Source organism: Eublepharis macularius, chromosome 4 (assembly GCF_028583425.1).
Source record: "Eublepharis macularius isolate TG4126 chromosome 4, MPM_Emac_v1.0, whole genome shotgun sequence".
NCBI classification, from domain to species: Eukaryota; Metazoa; Chordata; class Lepidosauria; order Squamata; family Eublepharidae; genus Eublepharis; species Eublepharis macularius.
The window spans coordinates 183397197-183420050 of NC_072793.1; the positions used below are offsets into that span (position 1 = coordinate 183397197).

At 49.7% G+C, this 22854-nt stretch overlaps 1 protein-coding gene across 1 annotated transcript; it reads left to right on the top strand.

Annotated features, from left to right (window-relative positions):
• The first annotated feature begins 467 nt into the window (after positions 1-467).
• On the top strand, positions 468-21415 carry LOC129328007 (zinc finger protein ZFP2-like). The gene is made up of 6 exons (XM_054976749.1): positions 468-709; positions 12505-12708; positions 12805-13571; positions 13690-13857; positions 14026-14109; positions 21252-21415. Exons 1-6 carry the CDS (start codon positions 468-470, stop codon positions 21413-21415), a joined length of 1629 nt encoding a protein of 542 aa, XP_054832724.1.
• Positions 21416-22854: the final 1439 nt, after the last annotated feature.

Sequence of the window (22854 nt, forward strand, 5' to 3'; positions counted from 1 at the left end):
CTCTCGTTTCCTCGTCAGACCAGGGGGCGGCCTTTGCCTTCTTGCCTCGGGCCGCCGGGACCACCGAGAGTCCGGCACCGGTGCAGGACGTGGGGCTGGTGCTGAGGGTGATCAAGAGAGGCAGACTGCTTGCGGGTTCGGGAGGCGCGGTGGAGTCCATGTTGCGGTTGGCCGTTCTGGGTGTCCTTTGCTGGGCTCGGGAGCAACAAACGATCGTCAACGGCGGTCTTCGCGGTCAGTTTCGGGCTGCCTTTACAGTAAGTTGGAGGGGGGCGCGACGCTGACGTGGCCGGCAGGGGACCAATCGCCTGTCGACTCGCTGCAAGAGACGGCTGCTCGAGAGCGTCTGGGCGTCACACTCGCGCGGCATTGGACAGTGTCGGCCACGTCACGAGGGGGCGGGGGGGCGGACGTCTAAGGAGAAGGGGCCGTTGTGGGGCGGGAACCGTTGCGGTCGCCGTCACGCCATGGCGCCCGCTCACGGGAAGAGGAGCAGCAGGGGCCAGCCGCCGAGAGAAACACTCCGTGCCTTTGCGGTCGCGCTCTCCTTGTTCGCGCGGTCGGTCATCCGCTCTACGGCTGCCACAGCTGACACTGTGGCCCTGCTCGGGAGGCGGCTGGGAGAGGAAGTTAACGGCCGCCGCGCGCGACAAAGAAGAAGACTGCGGCAGTTGGTGGCAACACTTGCGTCCGTGGAGGAGATGGCGCAGTGCTTCATTGTTGCATTGTTGCTAGGGGGAGGAAGGGGGAGGGTGCAACCAAAACATTCCTTTGCTAGTATATGTAAACATCTCCTTTTGGTGTGTGGATCAGTTGGCTTCAAAGGAGTTTGCCCTGTTAGTTTGTAGAAGCCAAACAGCTAGACCATCCAATTCCAATGCAGTATGGGCCTTCGATAACCACAGCTCTCCTTGCCAGATGCATCTGACAAAGAGATCTGTGGTTCCCGAAAGCCCACGCCAGGTACCACTGAGCTCCCCCAGACCCCACCTCTGTAAAGGAAATCTGTTACCTGTGGTAATGTGATAACCATTCATAGTCCCTATTCAGTCCCAGCTTGACAGAGTCAAATTTGCATATGAATTCCAGTTCAGCAGCCTCCCGTTGGATTTTGTTTTTGAAAGGTTTCTGTTGAACTACAGCGACCTTTAAGTCTTTGATGGAATGTCCTGGTAGGTTGAAGTGTTCTCCCACTGGTTTCTGGACGTTTCCATTTCTAATGTCAGATTTGTGTCCATTTATTCTTTTGCGTAGAGGTTGGCTGGTTTGTCCAATGTACAGAGCAGAAGGACATTGTTGGCACATGAGGGCATATATCAGATTGGAGGATGAGCAGCTGTAAGAGCCAGAGACAGTGTAGTTGATGCCATTGGGTCCTGTAATTGTATTCCCTGGGTAGATATAGGGGCAGAGCTGGCATCTGGGTCTGTTGCAGGGCCTGGTACCTGTGCTGGTGACTCTGCTGGCCGATTCATGGTTGTGAGTGAGAAGTCGTTTAAGGTTGGGGGGCTGTCTGTAGGCAAGGAAAGGTCTTCCACCCAGGGCTTCTGAGAGAGAGGTATCATTTTCCAGGATGGGTTGTAGCTCACTGATGATACGTTGGATGGGTTTGAGCTGGGAGCTATAGGTGACAACCAGTGGTGTTCTGTTGTTAGTTCCTTTAGGTTTGTCCTGGAGTAGGCTGTTTCTGGGTACTAGTCTGGCCCTGTTGATTTGTTTCTTCACTTCATTTGGTGGGTACTGTAGTCCCAAAAATGCTTGTTGTAAATCTCTTAAGTGTGAGTCTCGGTCGAGAGCATTGGAGCAGATACGGTTGTAACGTAAGGCTTGGCTGTAGACAATAGACCGAGTGGTATGTTTAGGGTGGTAGCTGGAGGCATGTAGATATGAGTATCGGTCTGTTGGTTTCCGGTATAAGGTGGTATTTATTCGTCCATTATGTAGTTGTACAGTGGTGTCCAGGAAGTGTACCTGTTGTGTAGAGTGGTCCAGGCTTAGGTTGATAGTAGGGTGAAAGTTATTGAAGTCTTGATGAAATCTCTCAAGAGCTTCCTTCCCATGGGTCCAAATGATGAAGATGTCATCCAGGAATCTTAAGTATAGTAGTGGTTCCAGTGGATGGGAGCTGAGGAAGCGTTGTTCCAAGTCCGCCATGAATATGTTAGCATATTGTGGTGCCATGCGTGTGCCCATGGCTGTGCCATTAATCTGTAGATATAAGTTGTCACCAAATTCGAAGTAATTGTGAGTGAGTACGAAGTGACAAAGTTCAGTGGCGAGGTGTGCTGTGGTTTTGTCCAGGATAATATTCCGTATGGCTTGCAGTCCATCCGCATGTGGGATATTGGTGTATAAAGCCTCCACATCCATGGTTGCTAGGATGGTGTCATCAGGTAGGTTGTCAATGGACTGTATTTTCCTGAGGAAGTCAGTGGTGTCCCGTAAATAGCTGGGTGTGCTGGTGGCATAGGGCCTGAGGATAGAGTCCATGTATCCTGAGACTCCTACCGTGATAGTGTCTCTTCCTGAGACGATGGGGCGTCCTGGGTTACCCGGTTTATGGATTTTGGGTAGTAGGTAGAAGAAGAGAACTTGATTCTCGAAAGCTTATGCTAAAATAAAATTGGTTAGTCTTAAAGGTGCTACTGGACTCTTTTTGATTTTGCTACCACAGACTAACACGGCTAACTTCTCTGCATGCTAGAGCCTTGCTATTCCAATGAGAGGAGGGAATCCCAGCCCTTTGTCGCCAAGTGTCAACGCACAGGCATGGGCTACAAGCTTAAATTGTTTTTACTTAACTTCTTCTTACATGTAAGGAATCTCTACTCACTGTTCAACTAAATAATGAAAGGAGAGAGTAATGAAAGCAGAGCGCTGAATGAGCGGTTCTGCCCCCTCTAAAATCACATTTATAACAATATCGGCACCCCTCTATAGTGTACTGGGAGCTTCAAGCAAAAACGCTTTCCTAGCAAGGTTCCGTACAGCTGCATTCCGATTGGCTGTGTTGTTGAACCGGCCAATCAGGATTCCCCTGCAGACTAATGAACTAGCGAATAGGGTTTCTGGATACCGGGTGTTTGCTATTGGCTGAGTTTAATGGTGGGCGTGTTCTGGAGGGGAGTTGAGTATAACTGCTGTTTTGATGGTTTTTGTGCTTTGAGTGGTGATGTTCCTGTGAATAAAAGAGTTACTGGAAATCACTTGAACTCTTGTACCCCCTACAAAAGACCCTCTGTTCTCCCAGATGGGCACCTGAAGGGGCTTACACTCCTCCCAAGGAATCCAGTCCACTGAGGAACCGCTCTTAACTGTCAGGAAGTTCTTCCTAATGTTTAGCCAAAAACTCTTCTGCTTTAACTTTAGCTCATTTCTGGTCAAACAGAAAACGACTCTGCTCCATCCTCTGTGTGACAGCCCTTCAAATACTTGAAGAAGGCAATCATATCCCCCCTCAGTTGTCCTCCCTCCCTCCAGTGCTCTCAAAAGACTTCACTGGGTGTAGTAAAAGAACTTTATTGAAAATCTGCTAGTACCATGATCTTACTCCATCTTTGCCAGGAATGACGTTTGCACCAGACACCAACACCAGACAGACAGAGGTTCCCAGAGCCCTGGCAAATCTTAAAGCCCCTCACTTCATTCTAACAGTCAGCTAATTTCTAACTAACACAGAAGAAATAAGGCAGGGGATTTCCAAGGCGGTGGCGCCTCTTCCCAGACGAGGGAGAGAGGCTGTTCAGACAATTACACAGACAACAGTGGAACAAATGCCTCCCTTGTATATTTTCACAGCAGAGGCCTGGAGGGTTTTCACATTCAGAATAGAAAGCATCAGGTCATAAACACGGGCTGATGTGTGACAGGTGAGGCCCCCTGACATCCTCCCTCTTGCAACCATGAGCCAGGCTCTTCTCTATCTCCGTCCATCCCAGTTTCGCTAGTTAGTTTAGACTGCCATCCTTACCCTATCCTGAACGGCGGGGACTGAACTGGGGCCGCCTGCATTCAGCACTGTGGCTCTGACCCAGATAACGTCCAGGCCTCAAGCTGCTTTATACCGCTTCTGTACGTGAACCTGCCAGGCCCTGCACTGCCTGCCTTCTCCAGTGTCCCCAGCAGGCTGGAGGGGAGAAACTGAGGCTCTGCTTGGCCTGTGGCAGATCCCAGGTTCAAGCCACGGCATCTCCAGTGAAAAGGGTCATCAGACAGGAGGTGATGAGAAAGACTGAGACCCAAAAGAGCAGACACTGAGCCTGGTACACACCCAAGGACTGACTCTGCACAAGGCAGCTTCATCTGCAGGCAGACTCCACCGTCTCTTCTGGGAGATTCTTTTCAGTGAGGGTTGCCAACTCCCATGTGGGGCCTGGAGCTGTTCTGGAATTACAACTGGTCTCCTAGAGGAAATGGAGGCTTTGGTAGGCAGACTCTGTGGCATCTCATTTCCCACTGTCTTTTATATGAACTCTGCCTTCCCCAGTCATTGCACCCAAATCTCCAGGAATTTCTGAAGCCAGAGTTGTCCCTCAGGTTCTCTATTTTCCACAGCAACCACAGTGACCCATTCGGCTGCCCTCCATTTCCCTCTTCATTATACATCTGGGGTACCAGTTGCAGCCCCAATGAAGTGAAGCAGTACGTTTACCAACTTCCATGATGGGCCTGGAGCTGTCCTGGAATTGCAACTGATCTGAAGACTCCAGAGCTCAGTTCCTATGGAGAAAAGGGTGGTGTCAGAGGGCCGACTCTATTGGGTCTGGGAGAAACGGATGTCCTTCCCCAGGCACAGCCCCCAAAGCTCCAGGAATCCCAAGCAAGACTTGGCAACCCCTTGAAACAGCGTTCATCTTTATATTGTAGTCCCTTCCCTCCTAAGGCTGGTACGAGAGAGAGCCACTGCTGGGATTAGCCGTGCCAACTCCAGGATGGGAAATTCCTGGAGACTGGGGAGAGGAGCCTGGGGAGGTGAGTGAGCTCAGCAGGGGTACGATGCCATGGAGTCCACCATCCAGAGCTGCCATTCCTTCTCCAAACTCACTCTAGCCTGCAAGATGGCTTCTTCCTTCAACACAGCTAACCCGGCCACCTGGATCCATGCTATGGTAACGTCAAGGCTTGACCATTGCAAAGCACTATACATTGGTCTCCCGTCTAAACTAAGTAGGAGACTCCAAATGCAGCTCGACTGTTATTAGGAGCAAGCAGGAGCCTGGACATCACTCCCATCCTGCAGTCACTCCATTGGTTACCCATCAGTTACCGTGCTCAGTTCAAGGTATTGGTTATCACATACAAAGCTCTTCACGGCCTTGGCTCAACATACCTACAGGACCGCATCTCTCCCTATGATCCCCAATGGCAGCTTTGCTCTTCTGAACAGAGTCTGCTGCAGGTGCCATCTTGCACATGGGTGAAATCAACAGCAGCCTGTACACGGGCTTTCTTTGTGGTGGCCCCTACCCTGTGGAACAGCCTACCTGAGGAAGTCAGGAGAGCCCCCACTCTCCTGGCTTTCCACTCAGATAGGAGGGCAGTATTGCAGGGAGGGGGTCTCACACGCTCCACTAATAGGCACCCTAGACTTCACCACTAAGTTGTATTGGATTCCTGCTAATGCTATGTCTTTGTGTACTTGTATCTATTTACCCTGTGGCATTGTTTATGGAAATGTTCTTGATACTGACTGTACTAATCTCAAACTGTGTAATCCTCCTTGAGTCTCAGAGCCAAGCTACAAGTGACGCCTGACACTAGTTGGACACTTGTCAGCTTCCCTCAAGTTTTGAGGAGAAATGAAAGGCAGCTTGGTGGAATGTTGGACAAGTGACAGTTGAAAAGTCCATTGGACAGCAGTCGGGGAGCCAAGCTGCAAGACCAGGACGCCTACATTTCCCATCAAAACTTGAGGGAAGCTGACAAGTGTCCAACTAGTGTCAGGCGTCACTTGCAGTTTGGCTCAGAGTGAGAAAGGCGGACTATAAATGACATACATACATACATACATACATAAAGAGTTGCAGAGGCAGCTGGGCCAGTCCATCCTGGCCACTGGTTGAGGCTGAGTCAAGAAAACACCACACAGCTTGAAGAGTATTTTTTATTTATTAAAATTGTACACAAAAGGCTGTATTAAGAAAGAGCGTGGAAAAGAAACAGAAAACAATACAGCTAGCTAAAACCTACATTATATTTACTGGCAAAGACTTTGCCCCTCTAATCCATGATGGCAGCTTGCAGGTATCACACAGAATTCTTGGTCAGCGTTCAGTTCCAAAGTCCAAGGCACTAAAGCAAAGCTGCAATCCGTAAAGGGCTTGAAGAGGGTCCGCAGGAAAAAGGCAGAGAGGGAAAGGCCGAGGCCAAGGCCAAGAGCCACATCCATTAGGGAACCTTCCCATTTCAGGCCCCATTGCCTAGCAAGCTGGGCTGATCTCCGGAGCCAACCAGAGCGAGTTTTTAAAACTGTTTGATGTTTCCTTTCTCAAGCCCCCTCGCGCAGGTTCCCTGGAAAGGCAAGTCCCTCCTCCGCTGCAGTCTGGGGTGTCTCTCTCTATCCCCCCCCCATGCAAGTCCCCCTCTCCGGATCCGGGGGTGTGTATGGGGGGGGGGGGTTGGCTATGCAGGAGACAACCGAAGGCCCGTTTCCTTCAACGGCGGGGCGGGCTGGAGAAGGACTGGGAGCGGGTCCCCCCTCGGGACTCTCCCGTGAACTCCCGGGCTGGACGCCCACCAGGTGCAGAGGGGACCCCCTTCCCTCGCCCCCCGCACAAGGCAGGCGACGCCTTTGCCGGAGGAGCAGCCGGAGCAGCGCGCAGCAGCCAGCCGGGCCGCCTCCGTGGCCACCCAGTCCCCGGCCCCTTCCACTGCAGAAATGTGCCTTCCTTCTTCTATCTTCACAGCAAAGGGGGCTTGTTTAAAAAGTGAAAACTTTTTAAACTGGGAATTCAAAGAACTTGATTCACATCCTGGTATAAGGTTATTGCCAATGTCCTTACGCCAGTCCAGTCCCCAGCTTTTTAAGCAAAAGGGGTGGGGGGAATCTGTGACATGAAAGGGTTAGTGGGGGGTGGGCAGGCAGGACTAGAAAACAGGGCAGGGGAGAACTGCTATGAAGGCATACCCACAGGCCCACCTTTATTTTCACCCTCCCAGGTAGGAGCACAAAGACCCCCTTGGCTGTTTCTCTGATCCTCTCCTCCGTGTGGTGAAGGGGAAAGACCAGCCATGCAGCCGGCTCAGGTAAGGGGGGGTGTGCACAGCGGATGTGAGGAAGGGGTTCCTTCTCTGCTGCAAGGCTCAGCGGATCGGGTTCCTTCCTCTCGGTTCTGGTGCCACAAGATTATGAAGCTGCCCCTTTAGAAGGTGGAAAATGGCCACCCCCTGTGTAGGATTATGTGTGTAGAGAAGAAAACAATATGCGCTACAAATGTTTCCTGGAAAAGGATTTGCTCCTCTTCCCGGACATCTCTGGCCTCTTCCCCACTTGGCTGCTGGCCCCCCCACAGATAAAGAGAGCCCCCCTGGCCCTCAGATGCCCAGAGGGAACACTAGGGTGAGGAAGAGACAGATGTCCCTATGGAGTCTTTTCCCCTTCTCTTTTTTCCACTTTAGTTTTCCCATCCCTGATTTTGCATATGATTTAATTTATTCATGTTTTTTAAATGACATCCCTTTTTTTTCACTGATCAGGGACCCAAAGCAGCTTTTCATACTGTTTTCTTCTCTATCACTTAACCCTCCCAACAACAGTCTTGTGAGGTAGGTTAGGCTGAGAGACTGTGAAGGGCCCAATGTCCCTGGAGAAGCATCCATGACAGAGAGGGAATTCGAACTCAGTCCACCAAGGTCCTAGTCTTTCACTCTAACCACTACGTCACATCAGACATTGGGATTTTTTTCTCATTGACCACCTTTCCAGCAATATAAAGCAACTCCTTTCCTCTTCTTCTCCTTCTTCCCCTTCTTCCAGGGCTGGGTGTCCTTCGAAGAGGTGGCTGTGCATTTCTCCATGGGGGAGTGGAGCCTGCTGAGCCCAGCCCAGAGAGCCCTGTACAAGGAAGTCATGCTGGAGAATTTTGGGAACGTGGCCTCTCTGGGTGAGGGTCCTTTCCCCCTAGACTGCCTCCTTCATACTCTGAGAAGGGACTGGGGGGGCGGCCTTAATGAGGAAGGACGTGGTCAGGCTGCCTTCCCTGGGCCCAATGGCTGATCTCTGCCACTCTCTGTGATCCTTCCTCCAATATGGGAGGAGTTGTGGAGAAGGAGCTTCCCTGTGTGGCAGGCCTGAGTCTGGACCACCAGAGAGGGCATCAGAGGAGGTGCCAAGTGAGCCTGGATAGGGAGAAGGGCAGAGGGTCTAAGCAGGGGCTCCCCCTCCCCCAAGTCTAGGCCTTGCCTTACCAGGGCAGAGATGTGGCTGTGGAGGACCTTGCTGGCATTTCCATTTCATCTTGGCAGGGAGGAGGCACATCACTGCGTGTGCCACGTATGGCCCCCTACCGCCTGCCTCCTATTCCTTGTCTCGGGTATTTCAGGAGAAGCAGGCATCCTGGCTTGGAATTGCTCCATTTATGAGCACACAGAAGAGTCACAATTTTGTCTTTCTTTTTTTTCACCATACAAGGACCTGAGATTGCCAAACCTGACCTCATTTCCAGGCTGGAAGGAGAAGAAGAGCCGTTTCTCCTGGTCACTGTCACAGAAGAGGGATTGGCAGGTAGCTGCTTCGATCTGTTGTGGGGCTGTGTGAGGCCTCCATGTTCTACCAGGGCCTGGTGGATTTCTGTGGCCTTGTTTCTCCTCACAGTCTGACTCTCTTCTCCAAAGAGCTTGGCTGCATTGTGAGTGCTGAAATGGTGCTTGTAGGGCTTGGACATAGGAAAACAGGCAACTTCCTTTGGCAGCCCCTTTAACTGGAGGGGGCAGGCATTGGTCTGGGGGCACTGGGCCTGCAAGCAAAGCATCTGCGTTTCCTCAGAGAATACCAAAAGCAACCCCAGACAGGTCTCATGGGAACACATTGTATCTCCTCTGCCAACTGCAACACATAGGAAGGAATGTCATTTCACCTCTGGTGGGGGGAACTGAGGGGGAAAGACCCCGAAGGTCCTTGTTTTGCCCCAAGAATGATCATGTTCAGCTTATTCCTCTGTATCAAAGAGTCTACATTTTTTCTGGGCATGCCAAGTTGCCTTTGTTCCTGTCAAATTATCTTTCTTACAACGGGGAAAGAGAGGAAAAGCAGAATTCGCATTCATGATTGTCCTCTTGAGAGTTATTCAGTGCAATCCTAAACAGAGTTACTCCAGTCTAAGCCTGTTGATATCAGTGGGTTTAGACTGGCCTAAATCTGTTTAGGATTGCACTGTTTGTTCATCAGTTTTCATTTTTATTCTTTTTATTCCTGCATTGCTGAAGAAAGTTATTCTTGAGGCCTGAATTTTTTTTCTTAACAGCTAATTCTCTGATTGAGAGAACTACCTGTTTTCCTTAATTATGTGTTTTATAGATTACAGCAAAGCTTTTGATGGTGTGGATCATGTAGGGGTTCACCTGATCCCATGTTGTGTGTGTTATGTGCCAGCATGTTACCTCCGACCTATGGCAGCCCTATGAATGAAAGATCTCCAAAATGTTCTATCTTTAACAGACTTGCTCATATTCTGCAAACTGGAGGATGTGAGACAAGCCATCTCCTTTTAGGTCTTCCTCTTTTCCTACTGCCTTCTGTTTTTCCTAGTGTTATTGACGTTTCCAGAGAATCTTGTCTTCTCACAATGTGACCAAAGTATGATAGCTTTGTCATTTTAGCTTCTAAGGAGAATTCAGGCTTTATTTGATCTAGTACCCAAATTTCAATCTCCTTCTGATTTCGTCGTTGCAGTCTCCCTGTTGGTTGATAATTAAGCAGAGGAATCTTGGACAATTTCATTTTCCTCATTGTCAACTTTAAAATTGTATAGCTCCTCAGTAGTCATTACTTTTGTATTCTTGATGTTCAGCAGTAATCCTGCTTTGGCGCTTTCTCTTTTAACCTTAATCTATAGTCGTTTCAAGTCTTCGCTATTTTCTGCCAGTAACATGGTGTCATCTCTATATCTCAAATTGTTAATGTTTCTTCATTCCACCTTCTTCTAGACCTAATCCAGTTTTCTTTATGATATATTCTGCATAGAGGTTGAACAGGTAGGGAGATAATATGCATCCTTGTCTGACACCTTTGCCAATTGGAAACCATTCTGTTTCCCCATATTCTATCCTAACAGTAGCCTTTTGTCCAGAGTACAGATTGTACATCAAAACAATCAGATGTTGTGGCACTCTCATTTCTTGCAACACTATCCACAGCTTTTCATGATCCACCCAATCAAAGGATTTGTTGTAATCTATAAAAAACAGGCTGATTTTTTCCTGAAATTCCCTGGTATGTTCTACTAGCCATCATAAATTTTCGATGTGATCTCTAGTGCTTCTTCCTTTCCTAAATCCAGCTTGAACATCTGGCATTTCTTGTTCCGTATATGGTAAGAGTGTTTGCTTGCATGGGAAATAAACATAATAGTCCGATAGTTGCTGCACTCTTTGGCATCCCCCTTTTTTGGAATTGTTATGTAGACTGAGCATTTGCAGTCTGTGGGCTGTTGTTTGGTTTCCCATATTTGTTGACAGATCCTTGTTAAGATTTTGAAGAACTCCATTTCTGTAGCTTGAAATAGCTCTACTGGAATTCCCTCTAGTCCAGGTGCTTTGTTTCTCTCCATTGTTTTGCTTTTCGTCTAGCTTTTACTTTACTTTCTAAGATTTCTGGTTCTTCATCAAAGGATTCTTCATCAAAAATATCTGTCATCCTTCCATCTCTTCTGGATAGTACTTCAGTGCATTGTTTCCACCATTCCTTTATTTTGTCCTGATCAGATGTTGTATTTCCATGTTCATCTTTCAGCATCCAGTCTGTGGGCCATTGTTTTGTTTTCCATATTTTTGACAGGTTCTTATTAAGGGTTGTGGTCATACATTACTAGATAAGAAGGAGGAGTTAATCTCTTCCTGGCCTCTCTCCTCTCCTTCTCTTAGAGGCAACTGGGGTTTGCTGTCTGCTCTCATGAGAATTAGAATGGCAGATTGTCAGCTGGCAACGCAGGGGAGGTCTGGCCCTCAGCCACGATGTCGCCTCAATCAACCACTAGATGGACATAGGCAATTGCCCGAGGTGCCAGTGGAAGGGCACCAGTCAGCTCTGTGTACCCTTTACCAGCAGCCCCAGAAACCACCACAACCCTGCCTGGCTGCCCACCCATGGCAGCAAGGACAGCCCGGGGAGCTGTGGTGAAGTGCGGTGGTGGTGGAGGCCATCCTCTTTGCCTTCCCTTGCTTCTTGCCTCCCCATATCCCAGTAGGGGCCCCAGGGACAGGACACCTAGGAAGCCAAACCTCTGAAGCCAGCCTGAGTCCATGAAGAGGCATTTCCAATGAAGCAGCTGCACCATTGTGAGAACAAAGCAGCAGGCTTTCTGTGGTGCCAAGGGACAGAGAATTCCAATTTCAGGAATACTGTTTTTTCTCTTAAAGGATATACCATGCAGTTCCTCACAAAAAAGAACATACAGCTGAACAACAATAAACATTTGAGCACCGAGAATATGAAAAAGTTAAAAACGTATCCTTTTTTGCCTAGATGTAAAACCTATCTGTGACCATCTGCATCTGTTCAAACCCTCTATTGTATGTTAAACTATCACTGGCTGGCTGTCTCTGAAAGAGTGGCTTTGTTCTCCCCCAAAGCCTCTCCCCCATCCACTCACCCTCTAAATTCACCAGGGCTGGAAAAGAGAAACTTAAAAGAATAGGGTCACGAGGAGTTTGGGGGTGGGTGCAGTCTCTAGTGTGTATTCTTTGGGGGTTTTGACCTCTTGGCCTACAGTCATTCCCATAGGAATAGCTTTTCTGGTAGCTTAGGCAGCTTGGAATTTAGAAAAAATCAAGAAAGTGAGAAAGAGAACTGGGTACAAACTCTATGATCTTAACCCCTGAGCATTCCCAGAGTGCCAACACAACCATCACAAAGCAAAGGAGAAAACTCTGACACAGATGAGCTGTAAATGTGTCCTATCTTCACACCAGGTTTTTCTTTCTTTCTGAAGGATGGAGGTCAGCGAATGGAAAATCTGAGCATCCAGTGATAGATGAAGGGAGTGTGTATTCAAATGTGAAAGGGATGGTTGAATATTGCAATACCCCAAGGAAGAAGGACAGAAAACACCCATCTAAAGGAAGGAGTAACTCTGGTCTTTTACGAGGTGAAAATGGACTTAAAATCCCATTACTTGAAAAAATGTACATAAAAGGCAATAGAAATGAGGGCACAGCAAGTGGGGAAAAATTTTCTGGAAAATCAGCTGTTAACATACATTGGAAAACTTATAAGAGACAGAAAAAATATAAATACCTTGAGTGTGGAAAAATCTTGAATCAAAGTGGACATCTTAATTCCTACCAAAGACTTCACACAGGGGAAAATCCATATAAACACACAGAGTGTGGAAAAGGATTCAGTCAGAGTGGAGAACTTAATTCCCGTCAAAGAATTCACACAGGCAAGAAACCATATAAAAGCCGGGAGTGTGGGAGAAGCTTCCGTCACAGTGGACACCCTAATTCCCCCCCAAAAAATCACACAGTGGAGAACGTTTATAAATGCTTGGAGTGTGGGAAAAGCTTTGGTTGGAGGGGAGACCATACTTGCCATCAAAGTATTCATACAGGTGAGAAACCACATAAATGCCTGAAGTGTGGGAAAAGCTTTGATCGGAGGGGCAGCCTTACTTGCCATCAAAGGATTCATACAGGTAAGAAACCTTATAAATGCCTGGAGTGTGGGAAGAGCTTCTATTGGAGTGGAACCCTCAATACCCACCAAAGAATTCACACGGGCGAGAAGCCATATAAATGCCTCGAGTGTGGGAAAAGCTTCAGTCACAGTGGACGCCTAAATTCCCACCACAAAATTCACACAGGAGAGAAACCTTATAAATGCTTGGAGTGTGGGAAAAGCTTCAGTCGGAGGGATAGCCTTACTTGCCATCAAAATATTCATACAGGTAAGAAACCTTATAAATGCCTGGAGTGTGGGAAGAGCTTCTATTGGATTGGAGCCCTCAGTACCCACCAAAGAATTCACACAGGCAAGAAGCCATATAAATGCCTCGAGTGTGGGAAAAACTTCAGTCAGAATGGACACCTTGATTCCCACCACAGAATTCACACAGGAGAGAAACCTTATAAATGCTTGGAGTGTGGGAAAAGCTTCAGTCAGAGAGGAAGCCTTACTTGCCATCAAAGAATTCATACAGGTGAGAAACCATATAAATGCCCAGTGTGTGGAAAAGGATTCAGGGATAGTAGAAACCTTTCTTCTCATCAAAGAAATCATGCAGGAGAGAAAGCATATAAATGCCCAGAGTGTGGGAAAGGATTCTGTCGGAGTGGAGACCTTAATACCCATCAAAGAATTCACACAGGCGAGAAGCCATATAAATGCCTCGAGTGTGGGAAAAGCTTTCGTCTCAGTGGACACCTGGATTGCCACCACAGAATTCACACGGGAGAAACCATATAAATGCTTGGAGTGTGGGAAAAGCTTCAGCCAGAGAGGAAGCCTTACTTGCCATCAAAGAATTCATACAGGTGAGAAACCATATAAATGCCCAGTGTGTGGAAAAGGATTCAGGGATAGTAGAAACCTTTCTTCTCATCAAAGAAATCATGCAGGAGAGAAAGCATATAAATGCCCAGAGTGTGGGAAAGGATTCTGTCGGAGTGGAGACCTTAATACCCATCAAAGAATTCACACAGGCGAGAAGCCATATAAATGCCTCGAGTGTGGGAAAAGCTTTCGTCTCAGTGGACACCTTGATTCCCACCACAAAATTCACACAGGGGAGAAACCATATTAATGCTTGGAGTGTGGGAAAAGCTTCAGTCGGAGGGACAGCCTTAGTTGTCATCAAGGCATTCATACAGGTGAGAAACCATATAAATGCCCAGAATGTGGGAAAGGATTCTGTCGGAGTGAAGACCTTAATACCCATCAAAGAATTCACACAGGTGAGAAACCTTACAAATGCTTGGAGTGGGAAAAGTTTTCGTTGAAGGAGAAACCTTAATCGGCATCAAAGTTTTCATCTGGGTGAGAAACCATACACTTGCCTGTAATATAAAAAAGCCTTCAATATTAGCTGAAACCTTTCTTGCCATCAAAAAATCACACGGGAGAAACCATATAAATGACAGGAGTGCGGGAGAAACTTTGGTTGGAGAGGAAATCTTACTCTCCACCAAAGAATTCACATAGGAAAGAGACCTTAGAAATGCCTGGAAATACTTCAGTCAGAGGGGAAATACTTCAGCCAGAGGGGAAGCCTTCCAGACCATTAACGACGTCAAACAGGGGAGAAAGCATTTAAATGCCTGGGATTCACAACGGGGAGAAACCCTATAAATGCCTGGAGTGTGGGAAAAGCAACCCTAAGCTGAAGCAGCAATATTCTTCAGGAGCCCATTCACTGTAGTGTGCCCCTCAGATGCCATTTATGGTAACTAACCTCCAGGCTGTGCCAGTTTTCCCAGAATTACATCTGATCTGCAGGTCTTAGCGACCAGTTCCCCTGGAGTCCAGCTTCAGAGGGCAGATTTGGTGGCTTCACATCCCTTCTGAGTTCTGTCCCCTCCCCATACTCCACCGTTTCCCATGCCAGACGTAGCAACCCTGCCTGCTTTCCTTCCATGGGGAGTGTATGACATGGCTCTGGGCTCTACAGGCCATATTCCAGAAACCGCCTGCGTAGCTGACAGCTGTGCCAGCATAATGCTTCTCCCACTCCCTTGGCCCTTTTGACCCCTCCCCTCATGACTGGTGTAACAGGTATGGCCAGAAGTATACGGAAACAGTTGCTGGATTTCATCCAGAAAATTATAGAGGGTGTCTCTGCCTGCAGGAATAGAATCAACTTGGCCTCTAGAAAGGGCCCAGAGTTGGAGAGAGGCAAGAGACAAAGTAGTAACACAACTGTATGGCTGTTTGTACATCTGAAGAGGGATCTAACCCGTATCACAACAACTGGATGTAATTACACCAGTTTTACCATCTCTGGTTCATTTCCTTATTCATTTTTCAATGGTCTATATGCTATTACGGGTCAGCAATGCCCTTCTACTCTCTACTGTGGACAAACAGGGCATTTTCTACACAGAAGAGTCTTACTAGTGTATTCAAGATGACTCACTTCCTACCCTGGTGCAACACTAGAGGGCACTGCCAGGAAGGGAAGCCCAGGCAAAGCACCATGTCCTTCCAGAGATTGTGCCATGGCTGGAAGCCCCAGCCGGGAGCAGGATGGGAGAAGGTGGCAATGTCCACCCAAAGTATTAACCCAGCTGGTATTAGAAGCAGAACAGGTGGCAATGTCCACTCCCCACACACCTTAACCCAGCTGATATTAGGAGCGGAGCAGGTGGCAATGCCCATACCCTGCCTTAACCCAGCTCAGGAGCAGAGGAGGTGGCAATGGCCACCCCCACCTTAACCCAGCTGGTATTAGGAGCGGAGCAGGTAGCAATGCCTGCTCCCCCTTCACCCAGCTGGGATCAGGAGCAGAGCAGGTGGCAATGCCTGTCCCCCACTTCACCCACCTGGGATCAGGAGTGGATCAGGGGGCAGTGCCCGTCCCCCATCTTCACCTGGCCAGGACGAGGTGAGGAGCAGGGAGCAATGCCCGCTTCCACCTTCAACCCACCAGAATCTGGCACAGAGCAAGCAGCAATGCCCGCTCTTCCCTTCACCCAGTGTAGAGCAGGTGGCAATGACTACTCTCCTTGTCCCAACAGGGGTCTAGCTCGGAGCAGCCGGTAATGCCTGCCCCCCTTCACCCAGCCGTAACCTGGCACAGAACAGGACACAATGTCCATTTCCACTTCCCCCAGCTACCATCATGAGTATAGCAGGCGGTAGTGCCCGCCTCCCTTGACTCAGCCTGAATCAGGCATGGAGCAGGTAACAAAGCTCACCACCCCTTCACGTGGCCAAGTTCAGGTGTGGAGCAGGTGGCAATGCCCACCCTTCTCCTTCACCGGCCAGGATCAGTGATGGAGGAGCAGGGAATGTCTGCCTACCCGGCCTTCCTTTTCTAGAGCTTCTTGTATTTTTTCCCACAACAGGTTGCTAGTAAATGGACATAAATCTGATATTAGAAATTACAGCACTCATAACCAGTGGGAGAACATTTTAATCTTCCAGGACATTCCATTGCTGATCTAAAAGTGGCTGTCCTGAAACAGAGACCCTTCAACAGGAGATTACAACGTGATATTGCAGAACTGAAATTTATTCTGATCAATGGACACATACACACCCCGGGGCTCAACAGAGGTTTAGGATTTTTATTTCACTACAGGTGCTAATTTCTGGTCTAATCTGCTGCATTTTACCTTTGCATCCTAATGCCCTCTCCTGTAACTTCCCACTCGCTGAGATATATAGGCTCAGGGATCTCCCTTCTTGTATCTGAAGAAGGGAGCTCTGACTCTCGAAACCTTACACTCTGAAAACCTGGTTAGTCTCCAAGGTGCAACCGGACTCTAATCCTGCTAACCCTGATCAGTATGTCCCATGTGTTGAGGCTCAGGTGCACCGATGCATCCGAGAATGGCAGGATTGTTCAACTTCATTGAAATAAAGATATGATTTAAGGTGTTTTCAGTTGCAGACCCAAAAGATATTCATATGTATGAGAAACTTATAATCACTATTTTTATACAGACATTGTTAAGGTAATAAGTAGCAAGAATGAATGAAGAAATTTTGTATGCTTTAAGTCATTTAATAATAACATAATAATAACATTCGATTTATATACCGCCCTTCAGGACAACTTAATGCCCACTCAGAGCGGTTTACAAAGTGTTATTATTACCCCACAACAATCACCCTGTGAGGAGGGTGGGGCTGAGAGAGCTCCAGAGAACTGTGACTCACCCAAGGTCACCCAGCTGGCTTCGTGGAGGAGTGGGGAATCAAAACCGGTTCTCCAGATTAGAGTCCCGTGCTCTTAACCACTACGCCAAACTGGCTCTCAAGTATTTCAAGTATAGATAACCTTGTATGATGTTTGGAGTTAAAATAATGAGTTTGCCAAGAATGCGCACCCTTGGCAAGTGAAACAGTTAGCTGTTGCTGAGAAATTATTCTCAAATCCTATATATATGGGAAATGGAATTGATCGGGGCTTGTTTCTATTTGGGGCTCCTTGGTTGTGATCTGCTCATCTTTTGGGGTAAGAAACTTTTATGGGCTCGTGTAATTGCTCTTTTTTAAATAATCCATGGAGCAATGATGGCTGGTATAAATTTCTGTTGATTTATCTAACGTTGAGAATGTTGAATAATGATGTTTGAATAAAAGCTTAGAAGGGAAGCAGGGGTTGTGTAATAGCATTTACTTGTGTCCTATCCCCCTTAATGATACTAAAACCATCACTGAGTTGTTCCTCTGGACGTTAGTTAAATGATCTGATATAGGAACGGTTAGGACTTCTTAAGAGCACTTTTATGGCTGAATCAGGCCTGATCAGAGGTAACCAGAACAGTCTTAAGCTACGACCTTATTTCCTCATTTTAAATGCCCTCTTAAACCATTCCATTCGACACCTTCTGTGGGATGAGACATTTGTGGGAGCCTTTCTGAGGCCCTTCCACCGAGCGGGAGCCTCAAGAGAGAAGGCCTCTGTCCAGGCAGCTGTTCACCTCAGCCCTGTGGCAGAGCATATGGAGAGGGCTGGTCCTGTAGAGAAAGGGGGACCCTGGATCTGCCCGAGAAGTTACAGTCCCTGGAGCTGAGCCTGATCACTAACCAACAGAGCCATTCCGGGACTTGTGGTATTATCTGGGCTGCCATTTTATGGCTTCAAGGGCAGATCCATGTGGAGTGCATTAAAGCCGTCTAGCCACATGGTTGTCATGGCATAATTCTGTCCTCCAATTGATCTTCACAAGAACCTTGTGAGGTCTATTAGGCTGAGAGTGCTTCTGGCCCTCCATCACCCGCCAAACTTTCGTGGTAGAGTGGGGATCTAAACATGGTTTTCCCAGATTCTGCTCTGACCCTTTTTCCGCTACACCCCACTGGCTCTCAATAGAATTGTTCATGTTTATCTCATATTGTTCACTTGAAAATTAACCGTCTTGTGTCTGTCAACTTTATCCTAGTGATTGTTCTAGGGTTGGGTTGAGTTTATACTCAGGCCCAGATCCGATCCCATCAAACCTGCTTGATATTTTTCTTTTTTGATTCTCCACTGGGTGCAGTGGGGTGGCTGGCAAACGAAAACCATGGCAGTAATCACGAGGAAGAAAATCCTGTGCACCAGATGTCTGTGAGAACCTCCCGCCCCCGCCCCCCGGGTATTCATCACAGCCTGGCACCCCTCACAGGTTTCTGTAACTCTGTAGCATGCAGTGCTAACACCTCCGCTCCATTCTCTATGTGCCAGTCCTTCTAATACTTGACGAAGACTCTCCTATCACTCTTCAGTTTCTTCTCTTCCCTCCCTCCCTCTGGCAACCATAATAGCAAAACATGCCCCTTCTCTATCTCCGTCCATCCCAGTTTCGCTAGTTATTTTAGACTGCTTTCCCTGCCCTATCCCGAATGGTGGGGATTGAACTGGGTCCGCCTGCATTCAGCACTGTGGCTCTGACCCAGATAATGTCCAGGCCTCAAGCTGTTCTGTGCTGATTCTGCACGTGTACCTGCCAGGCTCCGCACTGCCTGCCTTCTCCAGGGTCCCCAGCAGGCAAGAGGGGAGACACTGGTCGTCTGCCAGCTGCTGCAGAGGAGGTGAGGCTGCCCACTGGCTGGAAGGAAAAAAAATCCCTCTCCTTGCAGCCACGGCTTAATGGGAGGTTATTTGGTGCCATATGATGAAAGCCTTCACCTGTCCGCATGTTTTTATAGGCCTCCCATCATACCTGCAGCCGGTGATTTTCCATAAGGGAGAGACACGGCATCTATACCTCACCCGAGGGCCTTTCTCCTGAAGGGAAAAAATCCCTCTCAGTCGAGGCTTGATGGGAGGTCCTTTAGTGCCATATGATGAAAGCCTTCACCTGCCTGTGTGTTTTTATCGGCCTTCCGTCCTTCCTGCAGCAGGTGATTTTCACAGCATCTATAGCACAACCGAGAGCCCTTCTCCTGAAGGCTACTTGGACAAGCCCAACCCCGGTGGCAACTTCTCTCCCCAGGCAGTTCGGCCTCAACCTGCTTAGACCATGCGGTTGTTGTGGTAGCCTAGGGGTTGATCTGCTTGACTTATAGTAGACTGTTAAGGACAGGGCTAAAACATGATTAACCCTGCCCAGAGGCTGCGTGTCTGGTCTCTAATCTGAATATTAGTCATAAATTAGGCCCAGTTGACCACTTGGCAATCAGAGAGGATTCCCAGATGCCCACCAGTGGTGAAGAAACACCCGGCAATTCACACACACACCCCACACCGCCTGTCAATCACTGGTGATCAGTGGGAGGTGGCAAGCTGCCCAGCCATCGTCTGTCACTAGCAGGCAACCCGGGCAAAGGTGTGGTGCACGCGCGCTCTGCTGGGCATGATGACGTCACATCACACTGCCCCGTGGGAATGCCCCCTTGCTTTGCGCAGGGCTCATTTCAGCCCCAAACAGGTGGAAGTCTCTTAAAGAATCAGCCCCGCCCCAAGTGCTGGAGCTCTCCTGAGGCCAGCGCAATGATGTCACTTCCGGAAGACTGGTCAGTTCTGCTGCCCCCTGCTGGCAAAGCTTTGCAAGGACAGAAGAATTCCTCTTCTCTCTTAGTAAATGTCTTGATGTGGGGAGAAAGAAAAGCAACAACAGCAAGTGGCCCACAGCAGGCAAATTACGCTGCAGGCCTCTCCCAGCCAAAGAAAACCGGTTAACTCCCTACTACTAACTCCCTACTCTCTAAGCTCCCGTTTCTGGAAATGAAGTCTGCAGGGAAGATGACTCATGGAAGTGCAATCTACGCCCAGCAAGAAGAGGCTAGTAGCCTTGGAGGCAGGGAGGGGGTCCTGCTTTGAGCACTCAGTAAAAGGCCTCGGTTTAGGGCTTTGCTTGAAATCTGCCCAGCAACTGGCTAGCGAGTGGGGGGTCCCCCTGCAGATCTTATCATGTTAAAAAATGGGGGGATTACCAATATCTGCCGTCCCAGGTACATGTTGGGCATGCAGCTGCTGTGTTGCCAGAAGGTGGTCCAAATTGGAGGAGCTGTGTGGTTTTTTTTTCAGGCAGGTGTTTTGATTGGCTTTGGCCCTGATCACGTGAGCTATCTAAATGGTCTGAGGCTCTGCTTGGCATGCGGCCGGTCCCAGGTTCAAGCCCCGGCGTCTCCAGTGAAAAGGGTCAGGCAGGAGGGGATGGGAAAGACAAAGGCCTGAGACCCAGGAGAGCAGCTGCCAGTCAGAGCAGATCCTGAGCCGGGCACACGCTCGAGGCCTGACTCTGCACAAGGCAGCTCCATCTGCCCCTGAGGGCTGCAGGCAGGTTCAGTTGTCTCTTCTGGGAGATCCTTTTCAGTGACGGTTGCCAACTTCTACGTAGGGACTGGAGTCCTCGGGGAATCACAGCTGGCCTCCAGACTGCAGTCATCCGTTCCCCTGCAGAAAATGGAGGCTTTGGTGGGTGGACTCTGTGGCATCTCATTCCCCGCTGAGCTCCGTCCTTTCCCTGAACTCCGCCTTCCCCAGGCACCACACCCAAATCTCCAGGAATTTCGCAAGCCAGAGTTGCCCATCAGGTTCTCTGGTTTCCACAGCAACCACAGTCCTGCCCCCCCATTTCCCTCTTTACCCCCCCCCCCTCCTTCTGCATTATACAGCTGGGTTCAGAGCCACGTCCGCAAGGGGACCTTCCAATTTCACACCCCATTGCCTAGCAAGCTGGGCTGATCTCTGGAGCCAATCAGTGTCCTGTCCTACCGTCTGGGGTTGGTGCTCTGCAGTTGGGTTAGGCCCACAGAGCCGGACCCCGTATCATCGTCCCGTGAGAGTGCAGCTGGGTTCAGGCAAGCCTAAGGAGCTGGAACGCATCGGCCTCTCCTCCCTCTCGGGCCCTGAAGGGTTCAGTCGCAGCGCTTGGAATGCAAACCTGGGGAGTCCTTCTCACCCTTGCAGTTCTTCCCCATAACACCTCCGGTCTCTTGCCAGGAGGTCTTAACTCTGATGGCCAAAGAGCCCGGATTCGCCACACGGGCAGTTTTGGACTTGGTCACCTCCCCGAGGAATCTGCAGCCGGATCCGCAGGCGATGAGGCTGAAGTAAAATATCCTTTAGAAGGGGACGAGGAAATCCACACAGGAAAGCTCCCTTAGGGACCTCGAGGGCTAAATGGAGCCTCCCTTTCTCCCTACAGGAGAAATGAATCAAGGACAAAATGTGAACGGTGGGAACCTAAAGAGCTTTTTGAGGTTTCATGGCTCCCGCAGGTCCTTCTGCAGTCGAAGCAGCCGCTCTGCCACTCAGCCTCAGCCCCCTCTCCAAAGCTGCCCTCTCCTCCCGGGCAAGAGATGCCGCCAGTCTGGAGGGTGGCAAACCCACCAAGAGACGACAGGCAAGGCCCCCCCCTCTCTCCTGGGGCGTCTGTCTGCCCCCCTCCCCGAATGCAATTCCCCCCTCCAGATCCGGGGGGGGGGTGTTGGGGGGACCAACCCAAGGCCCCTTTCCCTCGAGCGCTGGAGGAGGGCAGGGAGTGGCTCCCCCCGTAAACTCCCGGGCTGAAGCCCCGCAAGGGCCAGAGGGGATCCTCCCCTTCCCTCGCCCCCCGCACCAGGCAGGCGGCGCAGGAGCGCGCAGCAGCCGGGCCGCCTCCGTGGCCACCCAGTCCCCGGCCTCCCAGGGGCGCAAAGCCGGGCAAGGCGAGCGGGGGAACCCTGGATTAAAACGAGAGAGTCCGGACTCCTAGACAGGCAGCGGGGGGGGGGCGCTGGTGAGGTCACTTCCTGCCCCGCCCCCTACCCCTCCTGGCCATGCGCCCTGTTTTTTCCCGCGGCGGCAGCTGCTCCATCCCGGGCGCGTTTCGTGAGTTGCAATCGCATTTGGGGGGAGGGGAGAAGACGCCGAAGCTGCTTTGGGGGAGGGAGGGATGAGACGGGGAAGGGGGGCTGCAGGGCGGGTCCTTTGGGGCTCCTCTAACAACTCCCCGTCCTGGATGTTTCTCCATTCTGCAAAGCCGGGAGAAGCCTGGGGGGGGGGGTCACGGGCTAGAGGGGTTGAAAGACCTCCCCCCCCCCCCAGCGCTCTTGCAAACCTCGATTTCTGCATTGGGGCCGGGAAACTTTCGATTCTCCCTCTCCCGGCTACGCTCTTTCCCTTCCCGCTGACTCCGTGGCGGAAAAGAGGGGGTGGGTGGATTTTTGTTAATCGACAATTGGATTTCGTGGTAACAACGAGTCTCTCCGTTTCTCAGAGGCTCCAATGTGCGTTTTATAAAAAGCCAGCCCCCAGCCCCTTCCACTGCAGAAATGTGCCTTCCTCCTTCTATCTTCACAGCAAAGGGGGCTTGTTTAAAAAGTGAAAGCTGGGAATTCAAAGAACTTGATTCACATCCTGGTATAAGGTTATTGCCAATGTCGTTACCCCAGTCCAGTCCCCAGCTTTTTATGCAAAGGGGGTGGGGGGGAATCTGTGACATGAAAGGGTTAGTGGGGAGTGGGCGGGCAGGACTAGAAAACAGGACAGGGGAGAACTGCTATGAAGGCATACCCGCAGGCCCACCTTTATTTTTCACCCTCCCAGGTAGCAGCATAAAGAC